Raw genomic sequence first — 19,557 nt, forward strand, 5'->3', positions numbered from 1 at the left:
TCCCACTCCGGCAGCTCCCACTGCCTGCCGGGCCTGTGTGTTGGCACTGGCCTCCGTGATTTCTAAGGGCCCAGGAAGCAGAGGGTGCTGAGCCTTTGCCGTGGTGGTGGCAGGTGGGTGGTCCCCAGACATCCCAGCTCCACCTGAGCTCCTAAAAGAAGTGGAAAGCCCCTGGGCTGGGCACTGGGTGTGGCGAGGTGGGGGTTCACACCTGTACACCTCACCCAGCTTCTCCTCCAGCAGGGAGGCCCAGGAAGGGGAAATGGGTCTCAGGACACTGGAATTCCATTCTGAGGCCCCCTGTGACTCCTGGGGGCATCCCCTACCCTTCCTACCCTCTCACCTTCTTACCCCATCACCAAACCCCCCACTGTCTCACTTCCCCCTCTCTACCCAAGGTGGGCAGCACTCACATTTCCTTTTGACAATCTTTCACTACCGCAGGGTTAAGGAGAGGCTAGAGGTGGGGGCAGCAGAGAAATAGCACCAGGGTATGTCAAAGAGATGGGGGGGGCACCAGTGGCAGAGTCCAGATGTCCACCAGGGTGACCTCTGAGCCCAAGTGTGTATACAGGGCTGGGAGCCAGGGGAGCCAGGGGTGAGGTATGGCTTCTCCACGGTGGCAAGGACAGGAGCCAAGTGGTAGAGGGGCCAGCGGGCTGTGGCAAGGAGCCCAGTTTGAATTTGACCTCTGAGCTCCCATGACTCCTTGTCCCTAAGATAAAGTTCTCACTCCAGCCTTTTTTTTTTTTTGGGTCGGGGGGGGGGGGGGGGGGGGGGGGGGGGGTGTCCAAGGCCGAGCAGTGCCACCGCCTGGACAACTTGAGCATCGCACCCTGCACCCATCCACCAACCCGGGGTGGTTCTCAGCCCTCAGGGAAGGGGATTCTCCAAAGGGCCCCTGGGGTCTGTGGGCAGCTGACAGCTGGGCCACGGCCCACTGGGGGCTTTAGCTACACACCAGCCGTCGCTGGCTGGGGCTCTGTTTCCCTGGAGCCAGATTCTCACTCATCTCGGGAGCCTTGGGAGTGAAAGTGAGGCAGAAGGGAAGAGCCCAAGCCAGAAAACCACAGAACCTGGACACAGGGAAAAGAGACTCTGGATCAGCAAGGCACTGGGCTTTGTGCATCCCCTCCCCCAGCCCAGCCAGACAGAGAACTTGGCTTTTATAAATGACCCTCCAACATCAAACACCCCCTGCCCACGAAGACGACCCGGATGTAGCACAGGCCTTGACGCCAGCCAGTCCTGAACATACACCGAAGTCCTGGTGACCGCGTGACCCTTAACAAGTCACCTCACCTCCCAGAGACTCAGTTTCCTCATCTGACAAATGGGAATAAAATACTTACCTTGCAAGGTTGTTGCAAGGACTAGATGAGATCATGCAAGGACATAAAGAATCCAGCTCAAGGCCTGGCTTCGAGCTAGAACTCAAAACATGAGCATTTCCAAGAGGCATATACCTGCATACTCTCCCTGTAGCTGGCACGTCTCCCCATGCCCCCTACCTGTGGCTTTATGACTTCGGTCTCAGAAACCCAAAGGCATGACTTGCTGGAAACACCCACAGTGACCTCACTGCGGCACCCCCACCCCTTGCCCCCCACACAGGCCAGGCATACCTGATAGGCTGGGGATGAGGCTGGACACTCGGGGTGACTCTGGTGGTGCCCTGGGACAGAGGAAAGAGAAGCGGCATTATGGAGGAGGCCGGTGGAGAGCCGTCCACGGGAGCAGTCAGGGCTGCAGACAAACACAGACTCTCTTCTCCTTTCTCTGCCAACATTCCAGCCCAGGCACCCTAACACCCAGGCAACACGGCAACCTAAAGCCAAAAGCAATCGGTGCCAATTCCTTGTGAGTGTGCATGCAAGCCCCCAGAGGGCCCCGCTTTCCCTCCCGGGGGAACGAAGAAATCCCAAATGCTGAGAAATGCCTGGGCTGGTGCCATCGGCACTGAGTACACACACTCAATAAAACAGTCACTAAGCGGATGGAAACACATTTCGTCCTGATTCCCTGGACACCATAACAGTAAGCCCGAGCGGAGAATACACACTGCAAGCCTGGAAGGAGGACAGACTGGTACAGCAGGCCCCTGTCCAGCTCTGACCGTCTGTCCACCGACCACCATCACCCTGCACTCCTCCCCTTCAAAGCAGCAACACTGAGCCATTCAATCAAAAGTTGTGGGGCGAGAGCAGCGAGGGGTGGCACGTACCAGCCGAGACCAGTGCTGGGCAGCAAGTCATGTGCCTGAGGACCTGCCGCCCGTTGGCTGTTAACCCTCACCCGCTCCCATCTCCAGGGTTGTCAACTTGCAGAAAATTAGTCAAGTGGACCCAAGTTGGGGTCCCAACAGCCCAAGACAACCCGATGGTACAGGGTCGGGGTCCTGCAGCGGCCCTCCAGGCAGCCTTGCAATACTTAGAGCCTCTGTAACATCACATGTAAAATGGGGCGATCCTTACAGAGCTGTCCGAAGATGAAAAGGAAGTTGCATATAGGGCCCCTCTATAGTAGTACAATTACAAGGGTAGTTGGAGATAAAACCAACCTTCACCTCTATAGAAAACCAAAGCCCCACATCGCCTCTACCACCAGCAGCCGCCCACCCCGTCACCCACCTCACTGATGCAGAATCAAGCGCCCAGCTTCTAGTTCCCAGGCCCGGCCAGAGCCCTCTGAGCCCATCAACACCTTCCAAACCTCCCCGTAACCAGCCTTTCCCAACCACCCAGTTGCAACCACCTCTCGGAGGAGACACGACCAGTCTGCCAAGAGGAGGAGAAACTGAGGCACGGTGACTCACCCCCTGAGTCCTGGGGAAGTCTACAACCAGCAGGATTCACCCTCAGGCCCTGGGTCTGGCCACGGGGGCGCGGAGAAGAGGAGCCCCTGTCGGCCTCCCCCAGGGCCCTGCGGCGCCTACGAGGCAGCGGTGGGTAGGCTTGGAGGCCTGGCTCCCGGCCGAGCCCGAAGTCAGGGCAGCCCCCCTAAGAGGAGGGCTCTCCATCCAGCCCTCTGGGAGGACACGGCGCCCAGAGCCCCTCGGCGTGGGCTAGGGCCCAGCTCTCGTCTGCTCAGCCTCTGCAGCAGCAGCAAGGGGAACAAACAGCCAAGTGGGACTGTCAGGGCAGCAGGTTTCTGTCTCCACAGCCCCTGGCCCTGACGACTTGGGTTTGGATGAGTCAGGCACAGGGGCGCGGGGGTGGTAAGGAGGGATCACGTTTGGTTTTCAAGCCCCAAACCAGGCTGTTCCAAGACTGCCCACCCGGAGGAACATAGAGACTCAACACTTCATCCGTCTTGATTTCACTGGTCCCTGATGAGGAGTCGCTGAACCTCCCCAGACCCTAGGCCCTGCTCCAGGCCCCGGGGCCACCCTGCTATAAATAGGCCCTCGGGTTTCATCTGTTGCAGATCCACAGCCACTTTTGGAGGAGGCCACCACAGCTGCTTCAAACAACTGGAAGCCGCAGCTATAGCCGAGGCCTGAGGTGTGGCCTGGGCCGTGGGTCCTGGCCACGGAGCTGCAGGGAGACAATGTGATATTGAGACGGGCCTGGCCAGGGGACTGGAGAGCCAAGGGGAGCCAGGAGTCTCCCGGGGCACAGGGGGGAAAAGGAAGAACGGGGCAGGAGCACCGGATCCTGTTTCTCCATTCCACCCCCCCCCCCCCCCACGTTACAACACTCCACATTCCTCAGCCTCCCCACCCCAAAAAAGCCAGGGAAGATAAATAAAAACTTGGCCCCAACAGAGTCTGGCCATGCCGCCTCCAGAGGTGATAAGACAAAGTTCAAGCCGGCTCTGCTCCACCAGGCTGGCCAGGGAAGGGGAGGCAGGGGAGGAAGCTGCCCTGGACCGTGACCCCACTAGATGACGGGGATGGGAACAGCTGGATGGTCATCCCCTGTTGAATCACTGGGCTGTCCTCTCACTGACGGGGCTTCCTGTTTTCTGCAGAGTTTGGGGACATGTGACACTCACTGGCAGAAAGCAGACTTACAGGGGTGACAAGTCTGAGTCTAGTGAACGTGGAGAACCGCACGCAGTTCCAGGGGGTGGGGCTGGGAGCAAGCACAGCCGAAAGTTCCAAACACGCAGGTGACCTCACACACGAGGCCAGAAATGCCCCCCACCCACCCCGCTGCGCACCTCACCACACGGGCTCTTCCCAAGAGGCTGGGAGTGAGTCCAGACCGGTCACCTCTGGTGCCCATCATCATGCACAATCACGCACTCGGAAAACTGTCACCGAGTGCCACCAGCTGTGTGCCGGGCAATGTGGGGACCAGAGCGGTGAATCCCTGACCTCGGAGAACTTATATTCCATGGAGGAAAACACTCTTCAAGAACTGGTATGAGGATGGGGCGCCTGGGTGGTTCAGTGGGTGAGCGTCTGCCTTCGGCCCAGGGCGTGATCCTGGGGTCCTGGGATCGAGTCCTGCATCGGGATCCCTGCAGGGAGCCTGCTTCTCCCTCTGCCTGTGTCTCTGCCTCTCTCTCTGTGTCTCTCATGAATAAATAAATAGAATCTTAAAAAAAAAAAAAAAAAAAAAAGGAAGAAAGAAAGAGCGAGCTGGTACGAGATGCTGCTGCTGGGCCTCAGGGTAAAGCTGTAAAATGGGTAGAGCCCGGCGCTCCTGTGATCTCAGGTGATTTACCTGTTCCACCTACAGCCTCCAGGGAAAACCACCAGAGGGCTTTACAAAGATTTTATTTGAAAAAGAAGTTCTCCCACTCTTCTCTGGGGCTGTGGTCAAAGCCCTTTACCCACCAGGTTTTAACTTTGTCCTGGCCCTTCCCAAGACAGAAAGCAGTCATACAACCTTGATTCAACTCCCTAGGCACCAGGACCCTCCCCTACGGTCACCACCAAACCACGGTCCCTCTCTCACTGGGAGACCAGCATGAAAGGAAATTCTGCACACACACCCTGACCCCTTCCCCCCAAAACGGTGTCTTGCTTCTCTTACCATCAGGAAGTTCCTCCTGGAGTCTAACCCTCACCCTGCCTTCTGCAGAGCCACCCGACTCTTTCTGCCTTGTTCCACCCCCCACCGCCACCCCCTGCGACCACCCTCAGACACTCCTGAGAGGCCGGGGTCTGTGGCCCCAGGCTCCTCATCTGCCTTCCCCACCACCACTAGGAGCAGGAACCCCAGGACTCGGGTGGGGTTGCTTTAGAGCAAAACGACTGTGGGAAGAGTCCTGCCTGCCTTTGAGGTCCGCAGACCAAACACAACAGTTCTGGACCAAAAAAAAAGGCGCGTTTCCTGAGCCCCAGTTCCCAGGGGGCACAGTTGGGAGGAGGGTCCGTCAGAAACACCGGGGGCCGCGTCAGGCAGCCAGAAACTGGGGCCCAATCGACGTCAGGGGCCCGTCCCCATTCCTACCTCTCCTCCAGGGGCTGTGGCCACCCCCTCTCACCCCCACCCGCCACCAGCCCCTCCAGCCACACCCCTTCCTCTCTCCTTCCTGCCCACCAGCCTGGATTTTTCCAAAACAAAGTGCGACACAGCACACGGTCCACAAACCTCTCTACACACCAACCCTGCTAGAGGAAAACAGCCATTCCTGCCCTGTGAGTCCTGGGCCGCGGGCCAGAGACAGGAAAGCAGCTCAACAAACAGGCTCACTAGCTCACCAGTAGGCCCAGGGCTGCAAGAGCACAGCCTCCAAAACGGGTCCCCTCGCGCGGGGCAGACGGCAGGGGGCCCCTGGCTGGGCACGGCACGCACCAATGCCCTGGGGTCCCCCAACCCGGGACAGGTGTGCGGGAGCTTTAGACCTCAGGTGTTCCCTCCTTGGCAGTACACGGGCCATTCTGGAACCTGCTCCCTTGCTTAGCCTTCCACTGGCTTCCTTGACTAGACTAGCTAAGCCAAAATTCACATTGTCCCTCGTCCCAGGTCCAGACAGGACACAACCCCTACCCACCCTGGCACGCCCAGATGCACCCACGTTCATCCCAGATCAACAACATTTTCTTCTAAAAAAAACCATCTTGTCCTAACTAAATGGCCACTTCTTCCTTTCCCGGGACCAAGGTCATACCCACCACCGCGTCAAAAAGTTCTTCATGATGTCTAACTTCGCTCTCTCTCGCTGAAGCTTTATCTGACAAGTTCTATTGGGCCCAGGCTGGGGTTGTGAGAAGCAGCGGCATTAGGACTTGGCTTATCAATGTGCTCAGACCACTGGGTAAAACGTTCGGTTCACACAGCCTCCGCTGGCCAAGGGTTGGGAGAGCCGGGCAGCACCAGATCTGAGCAGCAGACCCAGGAAGGGATGGAGAAGGCTCTCATCCCGTCATGAGCCCCTTCAAGACTCTGTTTTCCCATCTGAAAAATGGGACCAGAGCATCTGCCACGGTGGGGGGGTGTGTCCGGGAATCCAAAAATCACCCAGCCCACCTCCCAAGCCTTAGTCAAAATAACAGTAATAAGAACGCCTAGTGTTTATTGAGCATGAGTTATATGCTTTGTGTGCATTAAGTTAGCTCGTCCTCGGGAGTAGGTGCGCACAAAAATTGATTTCTGACCTGCATCCCAGCCCCAGAAAGATCACAGAGTTGGGCAAGAGGCCCACCCCGACACCTGCACTCTGCGCCCAGAGGCCCCGCGCATACCTTGAACAGAGCCTTCCCCACTAATTTAAGAGGCATGCTCCTGCTGCATCTGGACGGGCCGGGGAAGGCCCCGGGGAGGCCTCCACCTGGCAGGGCTGCCCCGGGGCAATGTGGCAGTGGCGACGGGCTCTGGCTCACCACAGAAGTGCGGCTGCCGGCGGGAGCTGCCTCCTGCTGCCCCAGCACCTCCCTCCAGGGCCCTCCCCACCGTGGGTCAGGCAGCTGTCAGATGATAGGGCCTCATGCCATCAACAGCTCCCCCTGTGCCAACCGCCAAAACCACTCCCTGTTCCTCTGCAGACCAGGGCGGACAAGGATGGAGAGGCCAGCAGAGGGGCAAACTGTCAGAGAAAGAGAGAGGCCCAACTCGCTGGGGCGTCTCCCCCAGGGACGTAGTGAGGGCAAGCCCAGGCGGACCGCTGCTCAAAGCAGGGTCCTGGGGGAGCCCCCTCTGCCCTGCCCTGGGGGCTCCTTCGGTTTAGGAATGTGCCCATTGACCTCCAGCAGGAATGCATGGCCCGAGGAGCCCAGCGGGATCTTGCAGCCGCCTCCCGAAGCAATGGCATTTAAGTCACACAGAGACTCTCACGTTTTCAAAGACTCTTTTCTCCCCAGAAGCAGAGGCTGCAATTCCTCAAGGTCTGATGACCCTCCAGGAGCCCAGGCATCCTTCTTCACCTCTGCCCTTGGTCTCTCTTGCTGCAGTGTTGCCCGTTTCCCTTGGCCTTACCTTGGTGACTGCTCACCACCAAGCCAGCCCTCGAAGAGCACTCCCTCTCCATCCTCCCTCCCCACCCGGGGGCACAGAGGTCTGGCAAAGGGATGGGCAAAGGAGCTCTGGATCCAGCTGAGCCGGAGGCCAAAGCCAAGACTGAGGTCCGTAAGTGCATAAGTACCTGGGGCCTGTTCACCCCAGCCCCTCCTCCCCGGCTCAGCCACAGAGCCGAGTGACCCCTGCTGCCCTTCTGGAAAGGAGGCAAGGATGCTCCCCCGAAGGAGCCAGGTATGAGACATCTTCTGCACCCCCAATTCCCCCGAGGGCACCGTGAGCCCAGACACATCCTTCCCTTTCCCGTACTTACGTCTTCCTCAAGGCTTTTCCGTGTGTTTCCACTCCGGAAAGCTCCTTCTCCCTGAAGACAGAGAAAAAGCAGTCAGAGGGGGGAGGCAAGGCAAGTAATCAAAAGGTAACCTGGTCTTTCACCTCCCGGGTCTGGCAGGGGCGAGGGGGTGAAGGGGGGTAGCAGAAGGGCCCGGGAGGGAACTTAGCCGTGTGTTTAGCATTTCCCTGTCCACTAAAAGCCCCTCAGAGCTCACCCGCTGTCTCACCTGTGTCTCACGGCCACTCTTCCAGACCTTCTTACTCCCATTTTGCACGTAAGAACACCGAGGCACACACAGGCTCATGACTTGCCAACGGTCGCACAGTTAGCAGCGCGGAGGAGGTAGGATCTGGACGCGAGCCCTCCAACCTCCTGCGCCGCGGCCGTGGCCAGGAGGTGCCCCCTCGGCTGCTAACCTCAGCTTCCCCGCTGCACGCCCCACCCACTCTCTCTTCCCTTCCTCCTCCACGCACCCTTGAGGAAATTGGGAAATTATCTGTCTTTCTGCTAAGTCAGAAAGATCTGTTTGGGAACATCTGCCCGGCCTTCTTGCGTTCTACATATTTAATAAAGAAACCCACATTTAACCACTGGCCTCTCCCACCGCCCTGCCTACTTCCTTGGCAATCCATTTCCGAGCACACAAGTGAGGCCAGATGCCCGGCTCCCAGCACGACCCACCTCCCCATCCTTCCCCTCACCCCGAGTTCCTCAAATCTCCTCCAGAAGGATATCCCCAGACACATCTGTTCACTCCCCACCACACACCCCAAATTGCCCTTCTGCTTTCTGGGCCCGGGCTGCCACTCACCGTGTTGGCTACATTCTTCGGGGCGCTCTCAGCGTTGATGGGCTGTGAACACAGGGAGAAAGCGGGGTGAGGTCTCAGGGCCAACAGCCACGCACCGGCTGTCTCCCCTGGGCTGGTGGCCGTGACGGGCAGAAAGCCTCGTGGGGCAGGGCCCGTGGTGCCAACCCAAGGCTCAGACGTAACCTGGTAGCCCCAAGCTCAGGAGGCAGAGTTTGGAAAATGAAAAAACAACCCTACTGGTAGTAGAACCACCCAGCTCGACAAACCTCACAAGGCCTGTGAATCGGTGTTGAGCCCTCAGAGAGGAGCAGAGAGCAGGCCTGTCCCTACGTGCCGGACCTCTCCCCCTGCACCGGCTCATTTATTCGTGACAAGAACCCAGTGAGGTGGGTCCCCTGATCACCTCTGAGCCCCGCTTCTCAGGAAAGGAGAAGTTACATGAGTGGCCCAGGGCCATCGACTACTACTGGTGACGACAGGATCTGAACCCGAGGGCTTCATGCTCTTTGTGTGAAATCCCCACAGCCCAGGGTGAGGCCTGCCAGAGTCTTAACTCTTCTGCAGGCTTTCATGACCCTCCACCACCAGCCCTGCCCCTCGCAGACCTCAGAGTCCATGCCCCAAAGCTCTGCCCGTCCGACCTGTCCCCTGGACCCCCTTGCTTACCCCTACATCCAGGCCCTTGCTTGGGGAACGGCTCCACACCCCCACCCCACCCCGCCCCACACTCTTCCGACAAGCTCTCCTCCCAACAAGGAGGGCAGATCCCAGGAACCTTCCATGTGCGGAGTTTACGCCACAGAATTGTGATTCGAATGCAGATCTCTCAGCTCCAAAGCCCTCACCCTTAACCAGCCTGACTAGACAGGAGTGGTCAGAGAAGACAGAAATGCGGTGGGACGGAGACGGTGGGGACAAAGCACCTGCCCCGGGCCCGTGACAGGCCCCGAAGAGCCCCTCCTCCTGCTCTGGGTAAAGCCCCCTCAGAGGCCCCGGCTCTGGGCACAACAGAAGTCTCCAGCAGCCCTCAGAATCACCTGGAGGGCTGAGGACACAGGTGGCGGGCCCTGCCCAGAGGGTCTAATCCAGCGGCCCTATGGTGGGACCCAAGAAAGCACAGTCCTCAAAGGTTTCCGGGCCCAGGGATGAGTCTAAGCTAACAGCATTGCCGGCAGCCGGCCCCGTCCTGACGCTCTCCACTACTAACTGTGAGAGCTCGCGTAGGTCACCTTGGCCTTGCTGCTCCTCAGCAGGGCTGAGCGCTATTCTGTGAGCGCCACACGACACGGAGGACATTAAGCACTTAGAACACAGGCCTGGCACTTAGGAAGCTCTCCGTCAATGTGAGCTTTTATTTCTCCTCTCCACCCTGCACACTCCCAAGGCCCACCCGACCCCACCCTGACCCTCCTGCTCCACCCCTCCCCAGTCTGGCACGATGCGAACCAGGGAGACGAGTCAATATTAGAAACCACAGGCCTCAGCACTGCAAGAGACACTTCCCTCCTGGCCAGCAATCATCTGAGCACCAGCCCCTCTGCCCCCACCCCTCCCCGTGCCAGCTGGAGGGCTGCCACAGGGCCAGCCACCAGATGCCTTCAACTTACTGGTTGAGATGCTCTCCGAGAAGGTAAAAATTTCCAATAACCCCTCAGGAGCTAAAAGCCCTGTCCACCCCCACCCCCCCCACCCCTCACCCCCCACCCCGTAGTGTTTGCAAACCCAGCCCAGCATGCAAGCTGAGCTCCCCACCCCTCCCCATCCCAGTTCTCCAGGGACTGAAGTCCTGCTTCTCTGTTTCCCAGGCACTGCCAGCTCTGGGTTTGCTGGCTATGGAACAGGCAAGGGACGCGTAGCACAGGGCAGGGTCTCCCCTGTGCTGCCCCTGCCCCAGGCCCCTGGCCATGCTGTAGGAAAGCTCCCAGAGAAGCCACACTTTGGGTCCCAAGGTGGCAGAGCCAGAGCTCCCATGGCCAGAGAGACCCACTCGGCCTGGGCTGTTAGCTCACCTTCGGCAGGTGGAAACACACCCACTCAAACATACCGTATCCCTGTTGCATGGTTTAATTGCCTGCTTAGAACTCCTCACTCTCCAACACACTATATATTTCACTTTCTCATCTCATTTAGGGTCTTCCTTCCCCACTACAACGTAAGCTCCCAAAGCCTCCGGAGCCTAGGCCTGGGCTTGGCACACTGTAGGGCCTCAGCAAATATCCACTGAGTGACTTAACCAAGACAGCCCCTCCCTATCTTCCCTGGCTGGCCCCCTGACCATGATCACCACAACAATGCAGCGAGCACCTGCGGACCTTCTGGAGCCAATGTCTCTAATCTCCATCTCTGCTTGGATTTTGGCCAGGACACACACACACACCATCCTTGCACACCACTCCTCAGGACACCAGCTCTGAGAAGGACTTCAGACACCATCTCCTCCCTCCCTGTTTCACAGATGGGGAAACTGAGAAACAGAGAAGTATGACTCGCCCAGCCTCTCATGGTGAGGTCCATGGCAATACAGGGCTTGGCACCCAGGCTCAGCTTGTAGGCCCACCGCTGAGCACACCTTGCTGCACCTCACTCACCCCAGTCCCTAGCCACGCAGAACACCTCCCTGCGGGCTCTCCTCTTCCTTCTCCCTGAGACTCAGCTGTACCAGGATGCAAAAGATGGAGCCCAGACAGAGACAGCACCCCCACATCTAGCCCCACCCCTATCCAAGCCCAGGACGAAAGCTGTATCTTTTTTTTTTTAAGGTTTTATTTATTTGAGAGAGAGCGTGTGTGCACAAGCCAGGGAAGAGCCCGGAGGGAGAGGGAGAAGCAGATTTCCCGCTGAGCAAGGGGCTCCATTCCAGGACCCTGGGATCACGACCTGAGCTGAAGGCAGGTGTTTAACCGCTTAACCAACTGAGCCACCCAGGCACCCCGACAAAGCCTCCATCTTCAGGACTCCAGGCTTTCCAAAGCTGAGGGCAACAGCCAATGCCCACCCCTGCCAGGAGTCTTCCAGAATCTTCCTTGCCCCCCAGGCAGGAGAATTCCAAACAGGTGGCAGGGTTCGGACCTGGTGTCCCTTGGCGGCCAGACCTCGCACCTCACAGCTTACTCTGCCCTGGGGTCTCAAACGTGGAAGTCTACGGCAAGGCAGGGAGCAGGGAGTAGGGGGAGGCGCTTAGGGCAGAAAATGTGGGGAGGCAGCCATTCTCAGCTTGCCCCAGGTGCGCCCACACAACCCTCAGAGCAAGGCCTCCTCAAATTTTCCACCCAACGGGCCTCCCTCACCTTACCTCTTCCTGCCCTGCTCTGGGGGTGCCTTTTCACAGTGTCAACGCGGTAATACCAAGTGTTCACTAAGTGCTAATGATCCAGGCATAATATCAAGTTCTTTACTTTCTTGACCATCAGTCCTCGGAACCACCCCGGGAGGCAAGCGTGACCCCACTTTGCAGTTGAGACAGACGGCCCGGGACGTTCACTAACTTGCTCGGCTGCTATGTGAACCCTCCGTCCCCCGCTCAGCTTCTTTCTCCCCTCCCTGACGAAGACCTACACTCGCTGAGAGGTCCTCTCCATCAACTGCCCTCCCGTTGGGAACAAGCTTCCTGTGACTTAAGGACGAGCAGTCTCAGGTCCCTCAGATCCTTCAGGGCACTGCCATAGGAAGAGGGAATGGACCGCAGTAGGAGACCCTGACATCAGACATCAGAGAGAACTTCCTGAATGTGAGGGGTTGAGAACCACAGGGCGGATAAGGGAAACTGCACATCCTTTCCTCAAGTTTTTTTTTCCAAAAAAAGCCACGCACACCCCCTCTGTGCATGCATACCCACCCCTGACTGTGTGGGCCCAAGGGGCCGGGTGGCTGGGATGATGCCCAGACGTTCGTGCCGTACATGTTGGTGGCCTGCAGGGAGGGTGGGCTGGGAAAAAAATGTATCTGTGGGCTGCTGTTGTGGAGGAAGGAAAAGGCAAGGCAAGGGCCACAGGGGGGTGGGGAGGGGAGAGATGCCCAAGCCCAGGGCTGGGGGGAGGGGTCTGGCGCAGAATGCGGACTCAGCCTCCGGAGGAACATTCTGTCCAGAAATTCCTCACACCCTCCTCCCTTCCACCCCTCCGGCCCTCCCCACTCCTGCCCCCTGGGAGGCCTGGAATCCAGGCAGCTATTTGGGCCAAAAAGACCCCATGACATCACATCTGCTGCCATGGCAACGCACTGTGAGATCACAAGTGGCGCTGCCTATCAGGAGGGGAAGGGCACTGGTGGGAGCCGGCAGGTAGGGCCGGCAAGGGCTGGGGTGTCCTCAGCCCCAGGACCCACAGCAGATTATTCCAGGCTCACTGGGTCCGGAAATAGAACCCTAAGCAGATGAAGGGAGGGGCTGGAAGTGAAAGGGAAGGGCCATTTACTGGGCACTTCGGGGGGCGCGGCCGGGCTGGCACAGTACAGACCCCACAGCCCTGGGGGTGCGAGCTGCATCATCGCACAAGGACAAAGTAACCTGCAGCAGCTGGGGCTGCTCGGGTAGCTCTTTGAGCCCCTTTGGGCAGATGCAGAAGCTCGTTGCAGGTCTGCACCTCAAAGCCTGGGTTTGCCCTCCATCTCCCCACCTGTTACCCCCCCCCCCCAGTGTAAATGACCACCCTCTCAGGAAGAGGAGCCCCTGGGGGTGGACAGCAGCACTGAGGGCTGGGGACTGGAGACAGGCAGGGTTCAGAACAGGCAGGGCTAGGCCCCGCCAGGGTGCGAGGGAAGCCGGGACCCTGGTTCCCCATGAAGTGTTTGGGTGCCCTCTGCTCTGGGGGCTCCATCCTCTCTCAGCAGGCCTAGGCCACCAGAGGGGGGGAAAAAAAAACAAAAACAAAAAAACAAAACAAAACAGGCTGGGTGTGATTAAATGAAATGTGATGCCTGATTTTCCCTGCACCCGCCCCCCCCTCCCCAGGGAGGGGCCCAGGCAAGCCCACTCCTGTCCTCAGGCCGGCCCCAGTTCACCCAGTTCACCCGGAGGGACCCAGCACACAACCCCTGGCAGACAGGGGGCAACAGCAGGAGGGGCCTGCGCTCCCCGGCCAGGCCAGGCCAGGGTGGAGGATTTCTCCCCTCACAGGACACGGGAGGCCGCGCTTCCCCAGGCCCCTCCTCCGTGCCCCTCCGGCCACTCTAGTCCACATCCTCTCTGCTCCAGCAGAGCACCTGCACCTGCGCCAGCCTGGGGTCCGCCCCGCACTCCTCCCGCACCCCCTCACCCCGAGCCACGCCCCACGCTGGCAGCAACTCTCAGATCCTGCTCTGGGTCACTTCCCCACTCAAGGACCCACAATGGCCCTACTGCTTGGCTCAAGTTCAAGTTCCCCTGGCCAGTGCATGGACTCCTCCCTTATCTGGCCCCTTCCTCTACACGCGCCCCATGTGGCCATGTTCACTCAGCTTCCATTCCCGCCCACGCTCACCAGTTCCACCGGCGCGCCCAGCCAGTGGACAGCCAAATGACCAAATGACAACCAAAATGACACAGCATTGCCTGGCCCCCACTACCCCCCAGCAAGCGCAGATTGGCCAAAAATATTTACTCTGGATTTGCCTTGGCTCCCAACAGGCTCAGTAACTTGTACCAAGGCCCTGCCCCCTCTCTGGGTCAGCTCCCCGTCCTCCTGCCCGCCTCCCTCCCATTTGCTCAAATCTTAAACTAAGCCTGGAACAGGAGACAGACTTTCTCAACCCCAAGCACAAACTGATTGCTTCCTTCCCTGGCCCCCCAAGGCTGCCTCTGGTCGGAAGCCCCCAGCTGGGCACTCATTAGTTTCCATCTCATACTCCTCTCTCTCCCCTCCACTGAACACGGCTCCCCAGGGCTCCCCTTCACCTGACTTGGGTCTCTCCCAACGGATGCCCCGGGGATGGCGATCAACACATTCATGGATGCCTTGACCTCCAGGAACCATGTCCCTTTGCAGCCGAGTCAAGGGCAGGACTTCCAACAGGCACTGCCCCTGAGAAGGAACATGCTATCAGCTCCCACCTTACACCTAGTAGGTGCTGGCGAGTATGGGTTCTGGCAACACACAGAGACTGCCCCAAACAGCCCCTCTGGGCCACTGTAGATGTTAGAAGGCTCTTCTTTGCACTCAAGTCTCCTCCTTTTTTGCAAGAACATCTATTAGGTTCTCCTCCAGAGAGCAACAGCAAATAGGCCATTTGCCTTTCCCCACGTTCTCAGTCCCATTCTGCACCTGTTCCATATTTTCCTTCTCCAGATCGTGCAGCCCCGTTGCACAAATTGAGATTTTCAGCCTCCCTCACCACTCTAGGAATCTTCTTTGGAATGTAATGATCACTGTGCTCTCCCTGTTGAAAAGCAAGGCTCTATTGGGCTCGTCTCTCCTGGTATTGCTCTGTTTTCTAGAATCTCCCAAGATGGCTACTCATGGCCCTCATTGCCAGAAGATGAAATTTCATCAGAGCCTGGAGTTCAAACTAAAGCGCCTGCTAATCACCCTCCTTAATGGAGGGTAAGACGGCATCGTTGGGGCTGGGGGCTCTGCACACTTCTCCGGAATGGGCTAACATTTCCTCCTCCTCCTCCTCCTCCTCCTCCTCCTCCTCCTCCTCCTCCTCCTCCGTGAGGCGGCGTGGTGCCCTCCTGCCTCAGATCCAACACTAGGGCACCTTGGGAAAACCATCTGAAAATCTCAGGACCACCACCTCACACCCATGAGGATGGCTGCTCCCAAGAAAATAGCATTATGCACAAGAGTTAAATCATGGAAACAGCTCGAATGTGCACTGACAGACGAATGTGTGAGCAAAACGTGACACAGACACACATGGAATATTATTCAGCCTTGAAAAGCAAGGACGCTCTGACACACAGCACAGGGGAATCGTGACATCAGCGCTAAGTGAAACAAGCCAGAAACAAAAGGACACATATGAGTTTGCTCACATGAGGCCCTTAAGTGGTCAAATTCATAGAGATACCAAGTAGAAGGGTGGTTGGCAGGCCCTGGGGAAGGGGAAGCAGCCTTCTTATCGAGTGAGTAGAGCTTTGTTTTACAAGATGATAAGAGTTCTGGAGACGGAGGGGTGATGTTTATACAAGGACGGGGACCAGGGCGCCTGGGTGGCTCGGTCAGTGAAACGTCTGCCCAGCTCAGGTCGTGATCTCAGGGTCCTGGGATCGAGCCCCACGTCTGGCTCCCTGCTCAGCAAGGGGCCTGTTTCTCCCTCTGCCCCTGCTCGTGCACACATGTGCTCTCTCTCTCTCTCTCGCAAATAAAATCTTTTATACAAGAATAGGGATGAAAAAAAATTAAAAATTAAAAAAAAGAGTAGGGGACAGCCCCAGTGGCTCAGTGGTTTAGCGCCACCTTTGGCCCAGGGCCTGATCCTGGAGACCTGGGATCGAGTTCCACATCAGGCTCCCTGCATGGAGCCTGCTTCTCCCTCTGCCTGTGTCTCTGCCTTTCTCCATGTGTATCTCATGAATAAACAAAATATTTAAAAAAAACAAAAAAAAAGCAGCTGAGGGGCTCAGTCAGTTGGGCATCTGCCTTCGGCTCAGGTCGTGATCCCAGGGTGCTGGGATCGACTCCCACGTTGGGCTTCCTGCTCAGTGGGGAGCCTGCTGCTGCTTCTCCCTCTGCCACACATGTTGTTTCTCCCTCTGCTGTCTCTCTCTCTGTCTCTCTCTCAAATAAATAAATTAAATTAAAAAATAAAAACACAGCAGCTGGCATGAGGTGGGAGCTCAGGAAATGTCTGTGAGTAGGATGGATGGATGGACAGAATGGAGGGACAGACCCTCCTCTAAATCCCAGGCCCTGAGCTAGCTAGGTGGACTTGTGATTGGCACTGTGTTTAGAAAAAAAAAATGAAAAAATCCCACCACCTGAAACTAATGTAACACTGTGTGTCGACTATACTTCCAATAAATGAAGGGAGAGAGGGAGGGAGGAAGAAAGGAAAGGAGAGGAGAGGAAATCCCAGAAAAGTCCACCTGCAGGCATCCAGTATTACAACAGCAGCAAGTATCTAGGGGACCCTGGGGAGAAAGCAGGAATCTAAACCCAGCACACCACTACCCACCCCACCTCCCCGACGGCGGTGTGACCACGGACAGGTAGGTCGCCTAGCCTTTCTGAGCCCCACACTGTTCCTCAGCACAACACGCTCCTCCCGCCGACCCAGGCGGCTCTCGCACGTGCCCAGACCTGCACACAATCCACAGTGGGTTCCGGATGGCCTGATGTCAGGGGAAGGGCCTTGGAAACCGCAGGAGTCGTGCAAGCGAATGATGTTTGTCATGATTGATGGTCAGGAGGGGTGGCCTGTGGTGCTGGACGACCCAGTCAAAATCCCAGTTCCCCCTTTGCATAGCTCTGTGGCCTGAGGCCTCCGTTCCTTTCTGTATCATTGGGATAATCACAGCATCTCTCTTGCTGTGTTGTCATGAAGAATAAATGAGTTTATTTTTGCAAAGCTTTCAGAACAATGTTTGGCAGCTAGAAAGTTCCATACAAGGGGTAACTTCTCACTAGCACTCTGGCTGCTATTATGGGTGAATCCAGCCTGGCGTTCCCCTTGTCCCATTCACCTCTTTCCTCCTGCCCCTACACACTCCTCGACTCCCCCGACCTCCAGTTCATTCCAAGGACATTTCGAGCACCTGCCTAGGGGCTGGTCTGGTGAGGAGATGCACACCCATCTGTCTCCAGCCCAAGCTCCTGGGTGCCAGGCTGTGTGTGCAAGAGGGCTCTCCATCCGGCCGACCTCGGCGGCCACTCCACTTGGCTATCACGCTCGGGAAATTCCTTTTGACTCTTATTTTTCAGAAGTTGAGAAGAGCTGCTTCAGCAATTTCCAAGGATCAGGAGTGTCCATGGCAAACAAACCCTCTCCCCTCTTCATCCTGCCCCCACCGGGGGACCCCACAGGAGGGACATGACCCTAGGACCCTTCTACCCAAGGCCTTGGGCAACATCTGTTGAGTAAGATGAAAACATGGGTTGAAGATTAAGCCACTTTGCCCTGGCTGGCCTGGCACGGGCTGGAAACCGTGTCTGGGAGGCCCACGCTGGGCAGAAATCCTGAGCCTGGGACAAGGGCGCCCCATCCCAGGGAGGGTAGGATCTAAGCAAGATGGGTGGGAAGGCCAGAGGGAGAGCTGGGGCCCCCCAAAGACACGGAGAAAACACGACAGACACACACACACACACACACACACACACAGTGTGAGGCGCAAGGGAAGGGGGCAGGGAGACCAGAGACCAGCTCTGCGGAGGCTGAAGGGGAGGCAGCAAATGGAAAAGGAAGGAAAAATACAACCCGCCCTTTCCTCCCTCTTGTGAACCTGCTCAAAGCAGTTGCCTCGCCCGCCTTGAGGAAACAGGTGCCGGGTGCTCTCTGGGGGAAGCCCAACTTTCTCCCGGATTCCCCTGGGCCACTTTCCCACTCCCAGGGGACAGCAGCAGCTTCCAGCGGGAGCTCAGCCCCTGCTAAGAGCCCCCCGCCCCCGAGCAAGCCCGGCAGCGGGAGCCACAGCAGTCCTGCTTGCTGAGCACCCTGCTTGCTGAACTCCAGTGTGCCAGCCACTCGCCGAGCGCGCCAAGCACCTACTACGTGCGTGGGGGGATGCAGCAGTGATCACAACAGACCAAAGTCCTCTGCGGACACGGGCTTCGTGCTGGGACGAGGGGAGCCCAGTGAGCGAGATGCACAGCGTCCCAGACGCTGACCATGGATGGACGGATGGACGGATGGAGAGAGCAAGGCGGGGAGGCAGGGTCGCTGGGGGGAGGGAAATCTCACGCCCAGGAGGGAAGGAGCCTCCCAGGGACCTGAAGGAAGACCCTCTCGGCCAGAAGGAGCAGGAAGCGCCGCCGTCCTGACGGTCCTGACGCTGCCTGCTACATTCAAGGACAAGAAGCCCAGGCATCTGAAGCAGTGAGTGAAGGAGAGAGCTTCTAGAAAGGAGATGAGGTCAGAGAGGAAACCCGTCACGTGGGGTTGCACAGGTCAAAGCAAGAACCTGGACTTTTACACCAAATCAGGAGGGCAGCCCCTGGAGGGGCCTCAATACAGATTAATTAAATACATCCTCGGGTGGCTCAGCCGGCTAAGTATCTGCCTTCAGCTCAGGTCAGGATCCTGGGGCCCTGGGATCGAGCCTCCAGTAGGACTCCAGTAGGGCTCCCTGCTCCCGGGGAGTCTGCTTCTCCCTCTGCCCCTCTCCACCTCCCTCCTTGTGCTCTTGCATGCACCTGCACTCTCTCTTAAATAAATAAAAATTAAAAAAAAAATACATTCATTTGCTCCCTAACGACCTTCCAGGGTAGCTGCTGTTACCAGCTCCCAATCTGCAGAGGGGAAACTGAGGTCCAGAGAGGTCAAATCATGTGTCCCAAGGTCACACAGCAGAGGCTGGGGAGCCAGGGTCCAAAGGGAGGGAGTCTAATGCCCTCACCCTTGAATGCAGTGCATGGGGCGAGGGGGGCGATGGCGTTGTTCTGATTCAGGTGGGGGGAACCTCTGGGAGCACAATCTCCCACAATCTCCCCACTCCACCACCAGGTGGCTGACCCAGCCTCCAGGAAGGTCAGAGCCCCCTGCTCAGGTGGGGCCCGTCACAGGGTCCCAGGGTCCCAGGGACGGGACAACTCCACAGCCTCACTCAGGTAGGAGCTCCTTCTGTATCCTGTCTGTATCTGCAGTCCTTCCAGCTGGAATGCCAACCTTTTCCCTTTTGTCCCAACCCCTGACCCCTCCTCACATAAACAAAGCTCACAAGACTCCAAGTGGCCAGGAATCTGCCTCGCCTGGAGATCCCTAAACCCCAGACCCCCCAGCTATCCCAGACCCGCCAAGGACATTCTGTTCTCAGAGGGGAGGGGGCAGTTCGGTTGCAATGATGAGACTCATGCTCCCCACTTCCCCCAACGTCTCCCCGCCTGCCCGCCACGGTGACCCTCCCCAGTCCTAGAGCAACTTCTTGCTGGCAG

At 57.8% G+C, this 19,557-nt stretch overlaps 1 protein-coding gene across 13 annotated transcripts in view; it reads right to left on the reverse strand.

Annotated features, from left to right (window-relative positions):
- TNS1 (tensin 1) overlaps nt 1–19,557 on the reverse strand; it is a 196,872-nt gene that overhangs the window by 91,730 nt on the left and 85,585 nt on the right. For 11 of the 13 annotated variants that reach the window (XM_038585701.1, XM_038585696.1, XM_038585695.1 and 8 more), the window contains 3 exons: nt 8,555–8,596; nt 7,723–7,773; nt 1,626–1,675 (listed from right to left, as the gene is read on the reverse strand). In XM_038585701.1, coding sequence (XP_038441629.1) covers nt 1,626–1,675; nt 7,723–7,773; nt 8,555–8,596 — 143 coding nt within the window. Of the gene's footprint in view, nt 1–1,352; nt 1,498–1,625; nt 1,676–6,640; nt 6,790–7,722; nt 7,774–8,554; nt 8,597–19,557 lie in introns of those variants that run through there. The other 2 variants (XM_038585706.1, XM_038585705.1) reach the window with 2 other exon arrangements.

Source organism: Canis lupus, chromosome 37 (assembly GCF_011100685.1).
Source record: "Canis lupus familiaris isolate Mischka breed German Shepherd chromosome 37, alternate assembly UU_Cfam_GSD_1.0, whole genome shotgun sequence".
In the NCBI taxonomy this organism is placed as follows: domain Eukaryota; kingdom Metazoa; phylum Chordata; class Mammalia; order Carnivora; family Canidae; genus Canis; species Canis lupus.